This window comes from Doryrhamphus excisus, linkage group LG17 (assembly GCF_037039965.1).
Source record: "Doryrhamphus excisus strain RoL-2023G ecotype Guam linkage group LG17, RoL_Dexc_Guam_v1.1, whole genome shotgun sequence".
NCBI classification, from domain to species: domain Eukaryota; kingdom Metazoa; phylum Chordata; class Actinopteri; order Syngnathiformes; family Syngnathidae; genus Doryrhamphus; species Doryrhamphus excisus.
Window position 1 is genome coordinate 17,700,177 of NC_136373.1, and position 18,786 is coordinate 17,718,962.

The 18,786-nt window shown below is 42.7% G+C and overlaps 1 protein-coding gene across 1 annotated transcript; it reads left to right on the forward strand.

Annotated features, from left to right (window-relative positions):
• The first annotated feature begins 4,856 nt into the window (after positions 1-4,856).
• efna1b (ephrin-A1b) lies at positions 4,857-17,266 on the forward strand. Its single transcript, XM_078797747.1, has 4 exons — positions 4,857-5,054; positions 14,105-14,400; positions 16,370-16,555; positions 16,659-17,266. Exons 1-4 carry the CDS (start codon positions 4,963-4,965, stop codon positions 16,781-16,783), a joined length of 699 nt encoding a protein of 232 aa, XP_078653873.1. The 5' UTR covers positions 4,857-4,962; the 3' UTR covers positions 16,784-17,266.
• The last annotated feature ends 1,520 nt before the right edge of the window (positions 17,267-18,786 follow it).

Sequence of the window (18,786 nt, forward strand, 5' to 3'; positions counted from 1 at the left end):
TGTCCATTGAGGGGGGGCATGACAGAAAATAAGAGCACTAGAGTAGTCGTGGTTGACCAGGAGGCTTCGGAGTCCAAGAATCTCAGCCAAGAGGAGTTAAGATTTATGGAGTATTTTATGAAAATAAACTACAGTTCCTGACAAAGTAGATGCAACACACACTGAAATCAGTTCTTTTGTTGACTCGGTTCAATCATCAACCATCTGATATTGATACTGATTGTGATGATAACATCGAATCGTCTGTAAAATCATGCTGGAACGGAATGTAAGTACATCTTACATCTGGACAACTGGTCCCAAATAAGGTCAAGTCCAGTTCCAGGAAGCCACGCTTCTGTGCTGAGAAAGGGGCCTTTGCCGAACTGACACAACACAATCATGTGACTCACCGTCAGACTTCATGCATGATCGACAACCAGGTATTCGGCGTGCGGGTCAGCAGCTATCAGCTTCATCGCTCAGCACAACCCGGAGGTGCAGGTTTGACGGGTCGTGTGGAGAAAAATGAGAAATATTGACGTTGTAGACAAAAGGGTTAAAGTGCTCACAGGACAGCCAATTATCTTTCCCTGACTGACGTACATGGAAGTAAAAAAAATCTAAAAGTCAGAAAGTGTTCGACTGCAGAAAAGCACGTCAAAGTGTCAGTTAGTCAATCCACATTTTTTTCTACGAATATTCTCTATTGAATATCTTGAATATATTTGAGCGTGGTTACCATAAACTGGTTCTCAATATGAATTGCTAGCCAAACATGATCTAAATGTATTCTACCAATAATAGCACACTGCAAAATACAATACCAGTAAGCAGTCATAACGTATGATGTTTCATACCAGGGCTAGCATAGACCTGTCAGTGCCAATCAATGCCAGTCAATCAACATTCTTGTGGACAATTTTTTATCATTCTTGTTGACAAACATACTCATCACAACACATTATCGGTGACTGCTACTATTGGGAATACGTCCCTTTCGTGACTTGTTGTCCATTTATGGCGGTGTTTGGTTGACTGTCCGCGGTCTGACGTCACAGCCTAGATGGCTCGACGGCAAAATCATAATTCCATTTAACTCGGAATTTGACTTGTAGTCTACTGGAGGATGACAGCGATATGACTAACGTTTGAGAACGGCCGAGTGATGGTTCTACCATATCTTACTTATTGTGTGGAAATATGGGGTAATAACTACAAAATCTTCACTCGCTAAATGTACTGCAAAAAAGGTCAGTTAGGATAATTCATAATGCCGCCTACAGAGAACATACTAACTCCTTATTTCTAAAATCACAAATACTTCAACTTGCTGATATAGTTCATCTTCAAACAGCTAAAATAATGCATAAGGCTAAAAATAACCAATTAGCTAAAAATGTCATCCAGTACTTCTCTACAAGAGAGGAGAAATATGATCTCAGGGAAGAACTACATTTGAAACACTTATTAAAAAAAAAACAACCTTAAACTGTATTATGGAAAGCAGGAAGTGAACAAATGTAACAGTTACTGATTGTAAAAGTACCAGATGGAGGGGTAGGATTTAATAAGCTTTGCTTCTTCCTACTCCTTTTGGACATGTGGAACTGGGAACTGATTATGGGATGCATTCAATTGTAATAAAACCATTACCATTACCATTACCATGCTGGGACTTACCCTTGTGATAAAAAAAAACACTTATTCCTGCTCGTAGCGTGAATTACCCACAGGCAGGAAGCTACATGGAAAAACGGCGCACACACTCTGTTTTCATTTTATGTAACTGCGTGTTATGTAATTACGGAATTCCCATAGCATGTTCGACAACACCTGCCACAGACTCCGCCGCCTGGCGACAAATCCCCGAGTCAGTAAACAAGTCAGTTGTCCGGAAAGTCTTCTTCCCTCTGGCAGACTTTTTGTCATCTTAAAGACTTTTTGTTGCATGTTTTTTTTAGCATTGAAGTTACTCAGCAACCTTTTGGCATTGAACCCGCAGACAAATTGCTCATCTTGATGCGTGCATGAAGGGAGTCCCCACTGTAAGATACTTGGCGGCCTGAGCGGAGACGAGGCATATTGGTGGGTTGGAAATGTGTATTTATCAGGAGGAGGTTTTCCAGTCACTGTAGTTGTGTGTGTGTGTGTGTATCGGACTGGGTGATCTTGTTGCTAGTAGTCTGAACCCTGTGAGTCACTGGCTGGGTTGTGGAGCTGTTGGAACTCCATTTGCATATCATGCAGAACATTGTGGAGGAAATCAATATGCAGTGCCTTGTTGGTTTGCGGTTAGCTGAGATGATTCGCCTCATTTTCATCACGAGACTTGTATTAAAATTATTATTAATAATACCCACCTTTGATTGGCAATGACTGAGTGGTATGTCGGATGACGACGACCATAGAAGTGAAAAGTCAGCTGCGTTTTAGTGTGAATATGAAGAGGCTTACCTCCCAGGCGCACGCAGTAAATCTTCCTGCGTACATTCGACACCGTATGTCCTTCGGGCGCCATCCCAGCTATGGTGAGTACATTTGTCACTTTTGAGCGTACCTGTAACCATTTGAATTTGAAAATTAGGGAAAATAAAGGTAATTCTGGTTTTTCACCATTTTCTATGGGCAAGTATGGGGGGTACTTGTAGAATATCTGTAGAATGACCAGACTTTCCTTTTCTTTCCCCTTTTTGGTATTTTTAGAAAAAAAATGAGCCCTGAAAGCAGTTTTGGATGGCTCTGGACGCTGAGTATTTTTTAAAATTTTTATTTTATTTTTTTTTTACGCTGAGTATTTTAACGCCTGGTTCCACTGATGTCAACGCAACCTAGATTTCCTTATATGGGCATACCCGGGTACACGCGGTAGGCCTGCCCTACCCCCACTCTGCTCACTAGCTACAGCTAATTTTGTTCTTTCCTAAAGATGCAAGCATCAGGCAGAAGTGGTTGGAGTTCCTGATTCCCAGCCAGCAAGAAAAAAATATGCTCATCGGCACTTCAACCAGGACTGTTTTATGAACATGGACCAATACAAATCTGAACTGAAGTCCGACGCCTTTCCGACGTTGCTTTGCTGTGTTGACGAGTCAGAAGAGCAACCTGTAAGTAACAATTACATCGACATTGGGTTCATATTAGAGCTTAGCATGCTACCAGGTTTCAAGTTAGCATTGCTACTATGCTAACATTAGCATGTCTGTATTTTATCCATTTTTTCAGGTACTACACCGACCTAGCACTATCATGCAGTGTCATAACATGCTAACTGTTAGCATGCTAATTTTAATCCGGTTTTTCAATCCGGTTTTATAGCATGTTAGCTACAGCATTTCCAACATTCACATGGAATTTCTACAGAAATTGCATCCATCTAGTTCCAGTTGTGTTCTTGAAAATCCACGGTATGTTGGAGTGTTGTAAACACCTCCCAGCGTGGTGCAAAGGAGATGACGGCACAACGATAAACATATTGATAAACTCCCACTGCTCTCATATTGTGTCATTTTCCCATCTCTAGAATGAAATATGTCCCTCGGCTACGTCTCCCTCAGTGTGTGTGCGTGTCCTGTGTGAGAATAGTCGAGCGTCGGAGCGTGTGCGTGCTTGCCCAGCCCAGCCTGAGGACAGTCAGACCAGCCTTCTCACATACAGCATGCACACCGACGCAGCGCTCCATGTAAATACACGCACAGACAATGCCCCCTCCTGTTTCCCCCTGCAGCTTTACAACTCTCAGCCAGCTGACCCAGGCCGGGGCGCCATCCCTGCCCTGCCCGAGGGAAGGCTTCTCCTGCTGGGGCCCACAATCCCACTCCACACGCCGCGGTCTGGACTTTATCCACTCCATCTGTGACCACGTTTGCCACAGTCAGTCGTCTGGGGACGCGGCCGAGCGGAGACCACAAGATGGGACCGGCTGATAAGAGCGTAATAATTCTTTACTACCTGACAAAATGGAATCAGTCCACCAGCGTGCCTCCACGGCTGCAGTCTGGAGGGAGAAACACTTCCCACACTGCCTGAGTCTTGTTTATAGATTACAGAGTAGTTTGTACAGTGACACAATGGTAGAAACGTACACGCCATCGAATGTGGCGACATCACATGACCGAGCAAAAATCCCATCAGTAATCATTTGTGGAAATTAACAGATTTACATTCAGGTCTTGGTTTCAGGCCATCGGTGGTTGAATCCAAAGCAACACGGAACAAAAATCTCTCCAATTTTTTTTTTTTTTTTTTAGGGGAACCAGAAACTTAGCAATATTTGATGCGGTGTAAAACTACCACACTTACACTCTTGACTTTGAAGCCTGGCAGATGATTCACAGAGTATTTACAGTACTTGCTGTATTTACAGTCATGACTTGGCTATATTTACAATTCCAAAACCCTTTTTTACAACATAGTCCTCGTAGAAAGTCCTGCCGACCCCCTGTTTGTTTTTTATTTACATTGTAGAAATAAAATTCAACAAAAAAACACCTACCACCCTGAATAAAATCACCTGCTTCAATGGTACAATCCAAAGAAGTTGAGGTGAGTGTTAGCTTTAGCTTCCTGTTGTTCCTTTATATTGACTTTTCATTGGGGCTTTAAAGACGATAAAGTGTAGCCATGCCCTTAACTATTTTTAAACCTTACGTCTTGTTGACTCTTTTAACCCGGCTTTCATTCTACAACTCATGGTTGTTTTTGTGTTTTGTGTTTTTTTCTCGATGTGTGAGCAGCTGGAGGGCGTGTCTACACTTGCTGCTTCCTCTGGGCGGGACGTTCCAGTCAGCTTCCTCGTCATTGGTCAGCCTCCCAGAAGAGGCGGAGTCAAGCTTGAACAAAACACAGCGAAGTGGAGCTCAGGCGAGTCAGTGGAGTTTCGGCTACAATCGGAGAAAGACTTAGACCCGTTCGAAGCCAGTCGAGTTCTAGAGTAGCAGGACTTTTAGTGTGATTTAAAAGTACTTTGCGAGACTACCAGCAATGGATTTGGCGTGCGTGCTGTGTTTGGTGCTGAGCATCTGGTTCGCGTCCGCGGAGAGACACAGCGTGTTTTGGAACAGCTCCAATCCCAAGTAAGTGCGCGTCCACTATGTGTTTGTTTGTGTCCTTTAGCAGCATATATACACATCTAAAACAACTATTTATGCATGGGACTTTTAAATGGAAGCAGACCCCGGTTGAGATCTATATTTAACCGTAATGCGCCTCCACAGACGTGCTGTAATAGCAATAAATAGACTTAGTTTTGCACCTGCGAAGTGTTGCATCTTCTTGGGAATGCTGATTGCACTCTTCTGCTGTGTGGAAGAGAAATGCACCGGTAACTCTATCCGCGGGATCGATGCAGCTTGACTGATTTATTGAGCTTTCACTGCAAGCGGTCCACAAGAAAGATTGTTTTTATTTGCTTTAAGTACCAGGGTACTGTAAAACGCTCTGTCTTCTCCCCTGCCCTTGTTCGATTAATGGAGACTAAAAAAAAAAACCAAAAAACACAAGGCCAAAGCCATTAAGGCCCTCTTGATTACATTAGTGGCTGTCATTGACCTTTAACATAACAAAGAGAGACAATAATTGATTGGGGGGGGGGGCTGGTGGTCCTGTCAGGGGTGAGTCAATAGACCTGACCCACCTGAGTCACTACATCTCAGGTGAGGCAGAGTTTGGGAGAAAAAGTGAAGTAATTTGTGTTGATCAAACTGGAGTTGCGTAATCACAGCAAGTTTTACCACCAAATCATAACACATAATAATCCCGTCTAAAAATAGAGCACACTTTTTTATGGTTCTAATCCTCCTGATCAGAACCCAGCAGCGTCTGGACCGCTGAATCATGAACGGGTCACCTGTTGGAGGAATTGAGTAAATCATCAGCGGCACCGTGACCGTGGATAATGGATGCTACTAATTGATTCCCGGTCCGATTGGCAGCCATTTGTTTTGAGGATGAGGACAGTGAGCAGATGGCAGCGGTCTGCCCATTCATGGCGGACGGACGCGGCGTGCGTGAGGAAGCGAGTGTGTCTTCCATGGATCTCCAGAAGTGTCCGTAATGATTTAGTGTGTGTGTGTGTGCTTGGTGACAGGTGGCCAGGCATGTTTTTCACAGTCTAGTCTAGTCTTGTTTTCACACGACGTGCCTCTGCTTGAGCGAGTGCTGCATGAAGTCGGAGTGAAAGATGTCTTATGACTTCATAGAACATTTGTTGTGGTTCCCAACTGGGGCGGCTTAGCCCCCTGGAGATGCAAAGGATATGAATGAATGTAGTGGATGTTCAAAAAAATCCAAAACACAAATAAGGAACAAGAACCGGGATATAGCTTTCCCACTTTTGGACAGATTTAGCAGAAATACTCAAATGTACACAAGTACACAAAATCTACACAAACTCTGCAACCATATTATTCATTAGCCTATTATTATTACTATCATCATTCTTCTTCTGATTATTACTAGGCGGCACGGCGGTCGAGTGGTTAGCACACAGACCTCACAGCTAGGAGACTAGGGTACACTCCCGCCCTCGGCCATCCCTGTGTGGAGTTTGCATGTTCTCCCCGTGCATGCGTGGGTTTTCTCCGGGTACTCCGGTTTCCTCCCACATTCCAAAAAGGGGTAGGGGCTAGGTTAATTAGCCACTCCAAATTGTCCATAGGTATGAATGTGAGTGTGAATGGTTGTTTGTCTATATGTGCCATGTGATTGGCTGGGGACAACTCCAGGGTGTACCCCGCCGTTCTCGCCCGAAGACAGCTGGGATAGGCTCCAGCAACCTCCGCGACCCTCGTGAGGAAAAGCGGTAGAAAATGAATGAATGATTATTACTACTACTAGTACTAGTAGGATAGTATTAGCCTGCTTATTGGCTTCCTTATTAGCTTGCTTTTGACCTATTATATGAAATTTGTCAGAGTAAAAAAAAATCTGAATTTTTTGGGAAAAAAAAGATTTTTTGGGGGAAAAAAAAGTTTTTTTTGTAAAAAAAAAAAAAAAGATTTTTTTGGTTAAAAAAATCGATAAAAATTTTTAAAAATCTTTAAAAAATATCAAATTATTTAGGGGTACTTAAGAACATTTTAGGGGGCAGAAGCCCCGCTAAAATAGTCCTAATGACGCCACTGGTTCCCAAGCTACGCTATAACAGGAACCTTTCTCCTGCGCTGATGTGATTGTGCACGTCAGAGTAAAGCGGGGAGCGGCCATCACTTCGGTTCTCACGTACACATGATAAATGTATGACTCACACTTACACACACACACACACACACACACACTTACGCTTACACACACGCACACACACACACATGCGGTGGTGGGTCGGTAGGTAAGCGGGAGGTTAATATTAGCACCATGCCGGCATTCCAGCTCTGTGTTACTGCGCTCCACACCGTCAGCTGTGTGTTTATGAGCATATTGTATGCCCCCTCACCCCCCACCCTACCCCCCCACCCCCACCACACTCACACAACCTACATCTTTTACCGTTTTCCCGTCTTATTTGCGCAATCCAGGACTCCGTCAGGGCCTGTCTCGGCATGCTCAAGTCAGAAAACAACCATCACCCCCCCCCAATAACAAATGCCCCGTCTGCTCGCCAGGCCTATAATCCCACCAGAATGAGAACACACACTAACATAGATTACAGGCGGTTTGTAATCTGACCATATGACCCATACGCAAAACGATCATCTCTCCGGCTTGGCTGAGTATTATTTTTATCCTGCTATGCCGTCCGCTGATGTAACATGCTCCGTTGCGTTATGTCCTCCAGCATCTATGAGCGTATAGATCACGGTTATGCAATAATAATCTACTATATATGGTGCAGCCTCACAATAGAAGCGGTGCCTTGGTTAGTGACGTTAATCCTTTCCAGAAGGTCCGACTCAAACCAAAGCGGACTCTAACCAAATCATAATAAATATGTAAATCTAATTTACTCCAAAATGTTAACACAATTTATTTATTATTACTTTTACCTAGTTTTGTTGTAAAAATAACAACAAATAAGATAAAATAAACACATGATTCTCCCTGCTTTTAGGTTTTAGATCAGGATCTCGGTGCATAATGGAACATAATTAAAGCAGCATGTGCGAGCGTGCTTACACCGATACAACCATCGTATTTTATACCCCCCCCCCCATTGAAGAATGGCTTTATTTTTCATGTCCATCATCCATGACCTTTTTGGCCTGGGATAAAAGCTACAGTCGGTTAGCTCAGAGTCCAATAATTAGCCCGATGGGGTACATTAGCGTGCTGCTAAGGATGGAAATGGACTCGTATGTCACTCTTGCTTCTGAGAGTACACATTAAAAAAAAATCAATAACAATGCATCTCCGCTCGGTGTGTCGTCACTCCTCACCTATAACACACTTGTCTGTCGATGGGCTTCAGGTCCCTGATTGCCCCCCGCCCCCCTCCCTGGTGCTCTTCCTCTCGCTTCCTTATCTGTGTTCCAGACTTCCTCCATCCCCCCTTCTACCCACTTTCTCTCCTCTCCACCTTTTCTCACAAACCCTCCTCTGTTTTGGCCCTGGTAGTTTTCCACTGGAGGTGGACAGGGCACCTCTCATAACCCCCCCGCCATGACCCCCCCTCGGCTCTGGTAGTGTTGTGGAGGCCTGACATTGTAGTATGAGTGGGCAAGCATGCGTATGTGCGTATGTGTATGCTGCTCATTCATTGCATTTCAGACATACTTGTGCAATGATAGCAGCCCCCCCCCCCCCCCCGAAGCCCATCATCGCCCCCTAAAGGACACTTTTAGCAACACTTTTGGTTTTGTTCTGCCTTCATTCAGTCCCAAGTTGATGATCTTTAATACAAAAGTCCAGCAAATATTCATCCGCCATGATACCGGTTGGCCTTTCGCTATTCGTCACTGGCAGAAGGGGAGGATGAATAGAAAGGGTGTGGCTGATAATATTTAGGGGAGGAGCAGGAGGAGCATGAGGAGCAGGAGGAGCAGAGGGTTGAAAGAAGGGTGAACCGTGTGTTGAGACATCAGCCTGGTTTATTAAGTCAGCATTAAGAGACGGGACAAGCCGGAGTTGAGAGCGGGGTGGGGGGGGCTGAGGTTGACTTTGTGAGGAATAAAGCAGGCAGACAGACGGAGGGAGGGAGGGAGGAGGGAGGGAGGAGAGAGTGGACGGTGATGGATGGAAGGGAGTGGAGACGTTGTGGGAGTTGAATGAATGTAAAAATGGCAGTGGCGACAATTTTAAAGCCTCTCATTATGAAAGTGGCCGAGAGATTCACTGTTAACGTTGCCATGCACGCACGTAGGCGCACTCTCAAGCGCAAATTGTGGATACAATTGGAAATACTCTGGGGGGGGCGGAACAGTGTGGAGATGAAATTAACTATTTGTTATCAATGGCCCCATACACCTTGGAGGAGTTGCATTATACTAGATAGGACAGCCTCCTTGTATTGTACGCATTATACGGTATATTGGTCAGCTTAAGACTGTCCTATCTAGTCTTGGAGCATGAACTGAACAGATTTAAGCTGTCCTATCTAGTCTTGGCGCATGAACTGGACAGCTTAAGACTGTCCTATCTAGTCTTTGAGCATGAACTGAACAGCTTAAGATTGTCCTACTTAGTGTTTGAGCATGAACTGGACAGATTTAGGCTGTCTTATCTAGTCTTTGAGGATGAAATGGACAGCTTAAGACTGTCCTATCTAGTCTTTGAGCATGAACTGGACAGCTTAAGACTGTCCTATCTAGTATTTGAGCGTGAACTGGACAGATCTAGGCTGTCCTATCTAGTCTTTGAGCATGAACTGGACAGCTTAAAACTGTCCTACCTAGTATTTGAGCATGAAATGGACAGCTCCAGGCTGTCCTATCTAGTGTTTGAGCATGAACTGGAAAGCTTAAAACTGTCCTACCTAGTATTTGAGCATGAAATGGACAGCTCCAGGCTGTCCTATCTAGTCTTTGAGCATGAACTGGACAGCTTAAGACTGTCCTATCTCGTCTTTGAGGATGAAGTGGACAGCTTAAGACTGTCCTATCTAGTCTTTGAGCATGAACTGGACAGCTTATGACTGTCCTATCTAGTCTTTGAGCATGAACTGGACAGCTCTAGGCTGTCCTATCTAGTCTTTGAGCATGAACTGGACAGATCTGGCTGTCCTATCTAGTCTTTGAGCACGAACTGGACGGCTTAAGACGGTCCTATCTAGTCTTTGAGCACAAACTGGACAGGTCGAGGCTGTCCTATCTAGTTTTAGAGATGAAATTCGATCCCCTGAGAAATGTTGAAAGGCCATAAAAATATTTAGAAAATCATAAAACCGTACGAGAGGGACCAAAGGGTCAAAAGTGTAACCTGATTTTAAGGGCCTGTTATTTTTAGATATTATTTGCAAAAGGACGGGAGTGTTCTGAGCTCCTGTTTCTCCTCCAGTGTTGCATCAAGGTCTGATGCTGTCCCTCTCCAAACAAAAGTAGGAACACCAAAAGGAATAAATCAAATAAATCAATTACTCCCAAACGAACTTCACAGTTGCCAGAAGACTGATCCGCCATTCCGTGTGTTCCGACTACATCCGTAGGAAGCCAATAAGGTCGGAGTTAATAGAGTTGGAGCCATTAGAACCACTGACAGCTCCTTGGCCGCTGCTGAAGGAGGCGTGAATCCGACACGCCGCAGCGCATTAATGGGGTATTAAATGTGCGCCTCCGAGTAAAGGAACGCAAGACTGGAAATTTGACGCGTCTTCTGCACTAAACTGTCCAAACCGCAAACCTCCTCGTCGTAACATTCCGGCGCGTCCACACTCGGCCCCGATCACCTGGGGAGCAAATGTTGGCGGGAGGGTGTCATCGTAGGTTCATCTGTTTAGTGTTTCGGTGCTGCTGACTGAAACAGATATGTGCGGCGCTGACTCGGGGGGGGGGGGGGGGGGGGTAGTGGCAGCCGTGGTTGTGAAGCATAGCAAGCCTGAACTCTCACCTCTTGACCCCGAGACGTTCCCCAGCGAAAAAGAGCGCGTCAGTTGTTCCACCCCAACCAGCCAGCACTCCGGAGACAAATGGAGGCGCTGCAGGACGGTCGGGGTGAAAGTTGAAGGAGGGGAAAGGGCGAGCTATGGCTTTGGGGAAGGGGGCTGCCGCACCCAGCGGGGTCACGTCCTCCATATTTGTTGTAGTATTCCCACCAAGACACCCAAACAATGCCTGACGGTGGTGCTCATTAGTAAGAATTTACACAGTCGGTCTTAATAAACAGATGTGCTGTGGAGCCGACGGCAGCAGTCGTCCTCAATAGTTCCTGGTTTCAACCAGGCCACTCAATTTACCCCCCCCCACCTTGTGCAGAAATGACGATTCTAGTCTTCCGATCTACTACAATGCCGTACAGTTGACTAAATACTACTGTACTGGTACTGGTTCTACCATATCTTGTGTGGAAATATGGGCTAATAAGGTCAAATACTAAAAAAAAGGTCAGTAAGGATAATTCATAATGCCGCCTACAGAGAACATACTAACTCCTTATTTCTAAAATCACAAATACTTCAACTTGCTGATATAGTTCATCTTCAAACAGCTAAAATAATGCTCAAGGCGAAAATCAACCAAGTCCTGCCCAGCGAGCGAGGATCCAACCGCCAAAATTCCAGTCACTTTTGCGTCATGACTTGATGACTTCCATCAAAAGTCGTGTTGTTTTTGGCGTTTTGGCCATGCTAGGTTCATTTCCATCGGTGGACTGTATTTGCTCGTTACTCCAACGTGCACGAGTGCATGATGAGGAAGTGTAGAAACCAAGAAACCAGTTCCCATACCTGATGTGCCATGTGTAATTATTCCGTAGTATAGCAGCCAAAGGGGGCGCAGTTTTTTTGGTATGGTTACTTTAGCATTAGCATTAGCATAAATGTCATCTTGAAAGGGAATTGCTGAAAAATAGCATTTTCCATGCTAGTAGCAAACGTGTGTATGGATTAGTAGTGTACCGTTGTACTGTTCACTACAAACCATGAGAAACCGTGACCACACACACACACACACACACACACACACACACACACACACCTGGCCTCACAGAGGACGCCGCTTCGGTATCACGTGACCGCGACTCTCACCCCGGCGAGAAATGTCAGTCAGCGGCCGCCAGAGACGCATGAGCTTTGATGGGCCAGATGTAAAGATGGAATCTACACAACAACAAAACCACCCGAACGCAACACCCAATGGAAAGCGGTCAGGTTCGATTCCGAGAAAGAAACGCCAATGGACCCAATGAGCTCATAAGTTCCACACATCCGCTCCAATCAGGCTAAAGTGAAGGCTCCACGGGGGGGGGGTAAGGTACAGAGGTTGGAGGGGGCGCTGCAGCCTTCAGGCGTCGTGTCTGTGGGGAGGGGAAGGGTATAATTACACCCGATTCATTTCTCTTCCAGGGAACAGTGCCCCCCCCCCCCCATCCCCTAACAGCTTTTAATTAGCCTGGTCGATGGCGGCGCACAAGACTTTTTTTTTTTCTTCACAGTAACCATTTGATCTGATTTTGTTAGAACTCCACTGTGTAGGGTGGTGCAGCAGCTTGACCAAAATAAAGAAAAGTTCTATAAGAAAATCTATTTTAGGGTATTATGTTCTCTGACGCTTAAATGTGAATTTTGGAGCCTATTAGGTTACAAAAAAAATAGTAAAAAAAAAAAAATGTAAATAGTAAAAATAGAGAATAAAGTCATAAAAAAAGTCCGGCATTTATGAGAACTCGGAAAAATCGGAAATCTACCAGAGTAAATTTGGAAAAAATGTTAATATTATGACTATTCCGAGAAAAATCTGGTAATATTACAAGAATAGAAACATAAAATGACGAGAAAAAATGCAAGAAAAACTATGTAACACTACGACAACAAAGTCGTACATTAGCAAGAAAAAGAGTAAAAATAGAGAATAAAGTCGTAAAAAAAAATAAAAAGTCCGGCATTTATGAGAACTCGGAAAACTCGGAAATCTACCAGAGTAAAGTTGGACATTTACAAGAAAAAAAATGTTAATATTATCACTATAAAGTTGTAAATTCCATGAAAAATCTGGTAATATTACAAGAATAAACACATAAAATGACAAAAAATTGCAAGAAAAAATATGTAAAAAAAATAGTAATATTATGAGAAAAAAAGTTGTAAATTTGAAGGAAAAAGTAGTGCTAAACATGCTAATCACTTTCTACATAAAAACTGTCCTGAAGTGTGAGGAAGGTTGCCAAGTGTACAGAGAAGTTAACCACAGTTAATTCAAACGTCTAATCGTCATAGAGACGTGATGTGATTTACGGGGGGGGGGGGGCTGATCAGCTAATTAGCCCCCACCTAACAAGTTTAGCGCCAGGGCTGCGCTAACAAAGCCGTGTTTTGACTGCTGGGGTCGTGCTAGCCGCCACATACGGAGGCAGGAAGGAGGGGTTAAAGGCCCATGATTGGAGCCACTGTGTCTGTGCTTTGGCCGGGGGGGGGGGTCCTTGCAGGAGCCACAACAACAGGAGGAGGTATTGAGGGGCGGTGGAGCGTGGAGGGGGGGTCAGGGGCACGACGTCCTGCGCTTTGATGCTGACACAAACAGCACACTGTTGTCACTTTCACTCTGCAAAACACAAAGATTGCACTTTCTTTAGCATGTGCAACACGTGACGCAAAAACGCAGGTCAATTTCCCACACGGGTTTAGGGTGTCCAAGCCATGCCACATCATATGGGACCCAAGTGAGGACAACAGGAAGTGAGCCAAGTGGCGACACGGAGGCTTTGAAAAGGAGCCGTAAAAGATGAAAAGAGAGCATGAGGGCGTCAGTCTGCCTGACTCCGCCCCCTTGGTCTACGTCTTTGATGGAAGCGTAGTGAAACTGTAAAAAAAAAAAAAACAGCGGAGTGGTGAGGTGAGGTGGAGAAGGTGGATGCGAACCAGGAAGTGGTGTGTGTGAGCGGAATGGCGCCAAGACTCTGTGGGCGTCAACAAGTCCGGCCTGACGGGTGGCGCTAATTAGCGTCGTGTTGCAACACGTCCAATTAAAGCCCGGATAGTCGCGTTGCTTCATTCGATGGGTATTTGACCGTCAACTCATCTTTCCCGTCTTTGCTCCCGCAGCTTCCTGTGGGACGACTACACGGTGGAAGTCAGCATCAACGACTACCTGGACATCGTCTGCCCCCACTACGCCCACGGCGAGGTCCCGCCCCACAGCGCCGAGCGCTACGTGCTCTACATGGTGGAGAGAGAGGACTACGAGGTGTGCAAGCCGCACTCCTTCGACCAGCTCCGCTGGGAATGCTCGCGGCCTTTCGCTCCTCACGCTCCTGAGAAGTTCTCCGAGAAGTTCCAGCGCTTCACCCCCTTCACCCTGGGCAAGGAGTTCAGGCAGGGGGAGAGCTATTATTACATCTGTAAGTATCCCAGCACATGGTCAGTTCCAGGGTCAAACCTGCACCATCTATTCTGCTCAACGTTGAGTTTGAACATTCAAAAGGAAGTTAACCCTTGTTAGAATGAAAACACAAGGTAATATTAAAACTAGTCTTTCATGCAATTTAGCAATTTAATGCAATTTAATTCTTTATTGTGCAAGTGGGAAAACAAATTATTGTGTTTAAAGTGTTAAAAGAAGTTAACCACTGTGAATATTCAAATGTAAAAACGTATTTTTCAGTCTTTAACATTCTTTATCCTTTATTGGCGAGTGTAAAAAGTAAGCTAACCACGACAAAAAATAGAGAATAAAGTCATTGAATTAAAAAACAGGCATTTATGACAACAAATATTTAGAGAATAAAGTCGTAAAATTATGAGGAAAAAACTCGGAAATCTACGAGAATAAAGTTGGACATTTACAAGGAAAAAAAATGTTAATATTATGACAATAAAGTTGTAAATTCCGAGAAAAATCTGGTAATAATACAAGCATAAAGACATAAAATTTCAAGCAAAAAGTTGTACATTTGCAAGAATTTTTTTTTTCAATATTATGACAATAAAGTTGTAAATTCCGAGAAAAATCTGGTAATATTACAAGAATAAAGACGTAAAATTCCAAGCAAAAAGTTGTACATTTGCAAGAAAAAAATTGTAATATTATGACAATAAAGTTGTAAATTCCAAGAAAAATCTGCTAATATTACAAGAATAAAGACATAAAATTACAAGCAAAAAGTTGTACATTTGCGAGAAAAAATGTATAATATTATGACAATGAAGTTGTAAATTCCGAGAAAAATCTGGTAATATTGCAAGAATAAAGACATAAAATTTCACGCAAAAAGTTGTACATTTGCAAGAAAAAATTTGTAATATTATGACAATAAAGTTGTAAATTCCGAGAAAAATCTGCTAATATTACAAGAATAAAGACATAAAATTACAAGCAAAAAAATTTTTTAATATTATGACAATAAAGCTGTAAATTCCGAGAGAAATATGGTAATATTACAAGAATAAAGACATAAAATTCCAAGCAAAAAGTTTTACATTTGTGAAAAAATTTTTGTAAAATTCTGACAATAAAAAAAAAAATAAATAAATAAAAATTAAGACAATAAAGACAATAAAGTACATTTGCAAGAAAAAAATTGTAATATTATGACAATAAAGTTGTAAATTCCGAGAAAAATCTGGTAATATTACAAGAATAAAGACATAAAATTTCAAGCAAAAAGTTGTACATTTACGAGAAAAAATGTATAATATTATGACAATAAAGTTGTAAATTCCGAGAAAAATCTGGTAATATTACAAGAATAAAGACATAAAATTACAAGCAAAAAATGTTTTTAATATTATGACAATAAAGCTGTAAATTCCGAGAGAAATATGGTAATATTACAAGAATAAAGACATAAAATTCCAAGCAAAAAGTTTTACATTTGTGAAAAAAAATTGTAAAATTATGACAATAAAAAAAATAAATATATAAAAAAAAAAATTAAGACAATAAAGACAATAAAGTACATTTGCAAGAAAAAAATTGTAATATTACGAGAAAAAAAGTTGTAAATTTGCAAGAAAAAAAAGAGTGTAATAGGGCTAAACATGCTAATCACGTTGTAAATAAAAGCTTTCATAGAGATACATTATTCATTATCCATCTTATTTTTTTAATCCATCTGTGGTGTCAAGTGTAAAAAGAAATGAACCGCTGTAAAACGTAAAATATATTCTTCTTTGCTTGGAAGAAACCAGTTGCTCAATCCCAGCTGAGGTCTTTTTTTTAATTTTTCTCGGAAACTGTGATGAAATCACGTGACCTCAGCATTTGACTTGAGATGTCTTTCATCATGATTGCATTGTTGGAAACAGTAATAATAAAAATAATTAATAATAATTAATAATAATATGTTCCTCCCGTGTTCCTCCTCCCAGCCAAGCCCATGCATCACCACGGCCAGGACTGTCTGCGTCTCAGAGTGGACGTCGCCGGCCAGAAAGGCTCGGCTAAATCCAACGTGGACAAACCCAGGACCGCGGTGGAGAAAGGCACGGACGCATCCAAAGCCAAGTTTGTGTCTGCGGGGGGGGTCCACAACCTCTCCAATCGTCTCCCAGCAGGTGAGGGCCGCAAACAGCTGGACTTGTTTAACATTTCCAACGCATGAAATCATGAAATCATGAAATCATGAAATCACAAGGACTTATCTTTTTCTCCTCCTAGACGACCCCACGGCCATGGAACCCAATGTTCAGAGGAGTATCGGAAATACCGGAACGCGGACGATGTCCTTATCGTTATTCTTCATCACGCTGCTTCCGGTTTTGTTAGCGGTGATGCTTCACTGATTGGGATGACAAAGACGTTGCTAACGAACTTTTAAAAAAGGACAACAGTGCTGGTCGCTGGAGTCACAGAGACAGACTTTTTATACAACCACCAACTGTGAGTGTGTGTGTGTGTGTGTGTGTGTGTGTGTGTGATTGTGTTGTGGAGTGAATGTGGGGTGCGGAGCGCTCCAAAGAAGAGGACCTCAATTTTTTTTTTTTTTTTTTTTATATATATATCTGACAAAAATAAGGATTTTCAATGCACTCACATTTGGACATTTACTGTTCTCATACCACTCCATAGGTACAATTCCTCCTCCGTGTGTACAGCGAGGATGAATGGCGTTGACACGGGAAAAATACTCAGCTACTTTAATGGTAGCATTCAATATGGAGGACTTTTTTTTTTCATTGTTATTGTTTATGTAGCACTCAGCCCTTCTTGTATCTCTGCACACGTCTGACAGCTTCATGCTCACCCGTTAATTTTTTTATTTGTTTTTTTGGTACACGTCTGCAGACCCCCAACTTGTCCGACCTCGCCTACTTGAAGGGGCTTTTTTTGAAATCCATACACTGTACAGTATTTTTTTTTGTTGTTGTTTTTTTACTTGTTCATATGTACATGTTGTACAGAGGTAAATATATGAGAAATTGTTTTACGATGTGAAAAACTTAGTGGAATAAAAGAAAAGTGTTGTTATATATTTTCTGGTCTGAAAAACTGATTTTGCCGGGGCTGTTCCTCTCCACCCACGGGTCTTTCCCGACTTCTCTGCCCTCAACTTTCCACCACTTTCATCCCTTGCGGTTTGCTTGCATTTCACACACTGGAAAGCAAACACCAGGATCTGGATTGGAGGATAGGGGGGTGATGAAGGAGTGTAATAGCACCCTAGCGTACGGGTGTGAAGGTGCCACTCTTGCCTCCCTGAGTTTCTCCTCTTTTTTTTTTTAACTCTATACATCCTCTTTCCGAGGCCGAGATGGGAATCTGCCCACATGTTGGAATGAAAGGAGACACGGCAAACACGCCGTCACAGACCTCAGAAATGACTGAAAACTGTCAAAAGTGGCTATCCTCTGTAAAACCAACCGACGTATACGTTCCAAACCAGAACATAAGGACCACTTGTTTGGTTTTCCACGATCACGTCATACATTCAGCTCGCTCGATCTCTGGGATCTCATGCAATGTGGCACCCATGTCCGTGTCGTGGGTGCCCAAGCTGCCATGATGTCATCAAAATCATCTTAAACACAACACAGGAATATAAACGTACCGTCATCCCTCGCCGCTTTGCACTGGACACACAAGCATAGGTTTGAATTGTCTCACAACGGGAAAACCTCCACTCTGAACCCTCGACCTCACTTCCTGTCAGCTTCCCGAGGGAACACATTTACAAAAATGTACATGAGCCCATGTTTTATTTAGGTCATGTGAGCGTAATGTGACTATAGGGGTGTTATTTTATGTCTAGAGGGCTCTAATAGAGTTAAAACCCGGATTTACAAGGTTATGTCCAATGCTGTACCTGACTTCAAATTATTTGCATAGTAAGTTTACACGTCCAGTACAAATGATTCATGTAGAAAGTCATCGGATCGATTCCAAAGTATATTTATATTCATAAACAATTTATGAAAATGAAGACAAAAGCTTTGCATCATAGATAATTACTATAATGACAGCAAATCAGTGTAAATTAAAAAATGAAAATACTGTATATCATTGCTGTCTAATGAAAAGCCATCATTTGTGACAAAAGCTTTTTTTGTGATACAATTATTTAAAATAACATTTAATTTTTTAAACATAGGATGGTGTTATATATATGACAACATATGAAAAACATGACTAGGTAGCAATCAAAGAACATACAAAGAGGATGCGAACTTTCCGGCAGGAAAATAAGACAAAGAAACAAGATTTAAATGTCAAATAAAATGTCAAAAGGAATCTAAAACCCGAAGCGAGGAAATTACGGGTGAGACTGTTGCTAAATGTCAGATTTGAG

Bases quoted from the DNA above. Each gene is read 5' to 3' on its own strand.
- efna1b (XM_078797747.1), top strand. From the start codon at position 4,963: ATGGATTTGGCGTGCGTGCTGTGTTTGGTGCTGAGCATCTGGTTCGCG. The intron at 5,055-14,104 runs GTAAGTGCGCGT...TTGCTCCCGCAG, and splicing joins TGGAACAGCTCCAATCCCAA to CTTCCTGTGGGACGACTACA. The intron at 16,556-16,658 runs GTGAGGGCCGCA...TTCTCCTCCTAG, and splicing joins CTCCAATCGTCTCCCAGCAG to ACGACCCCACGGCCATGGAA.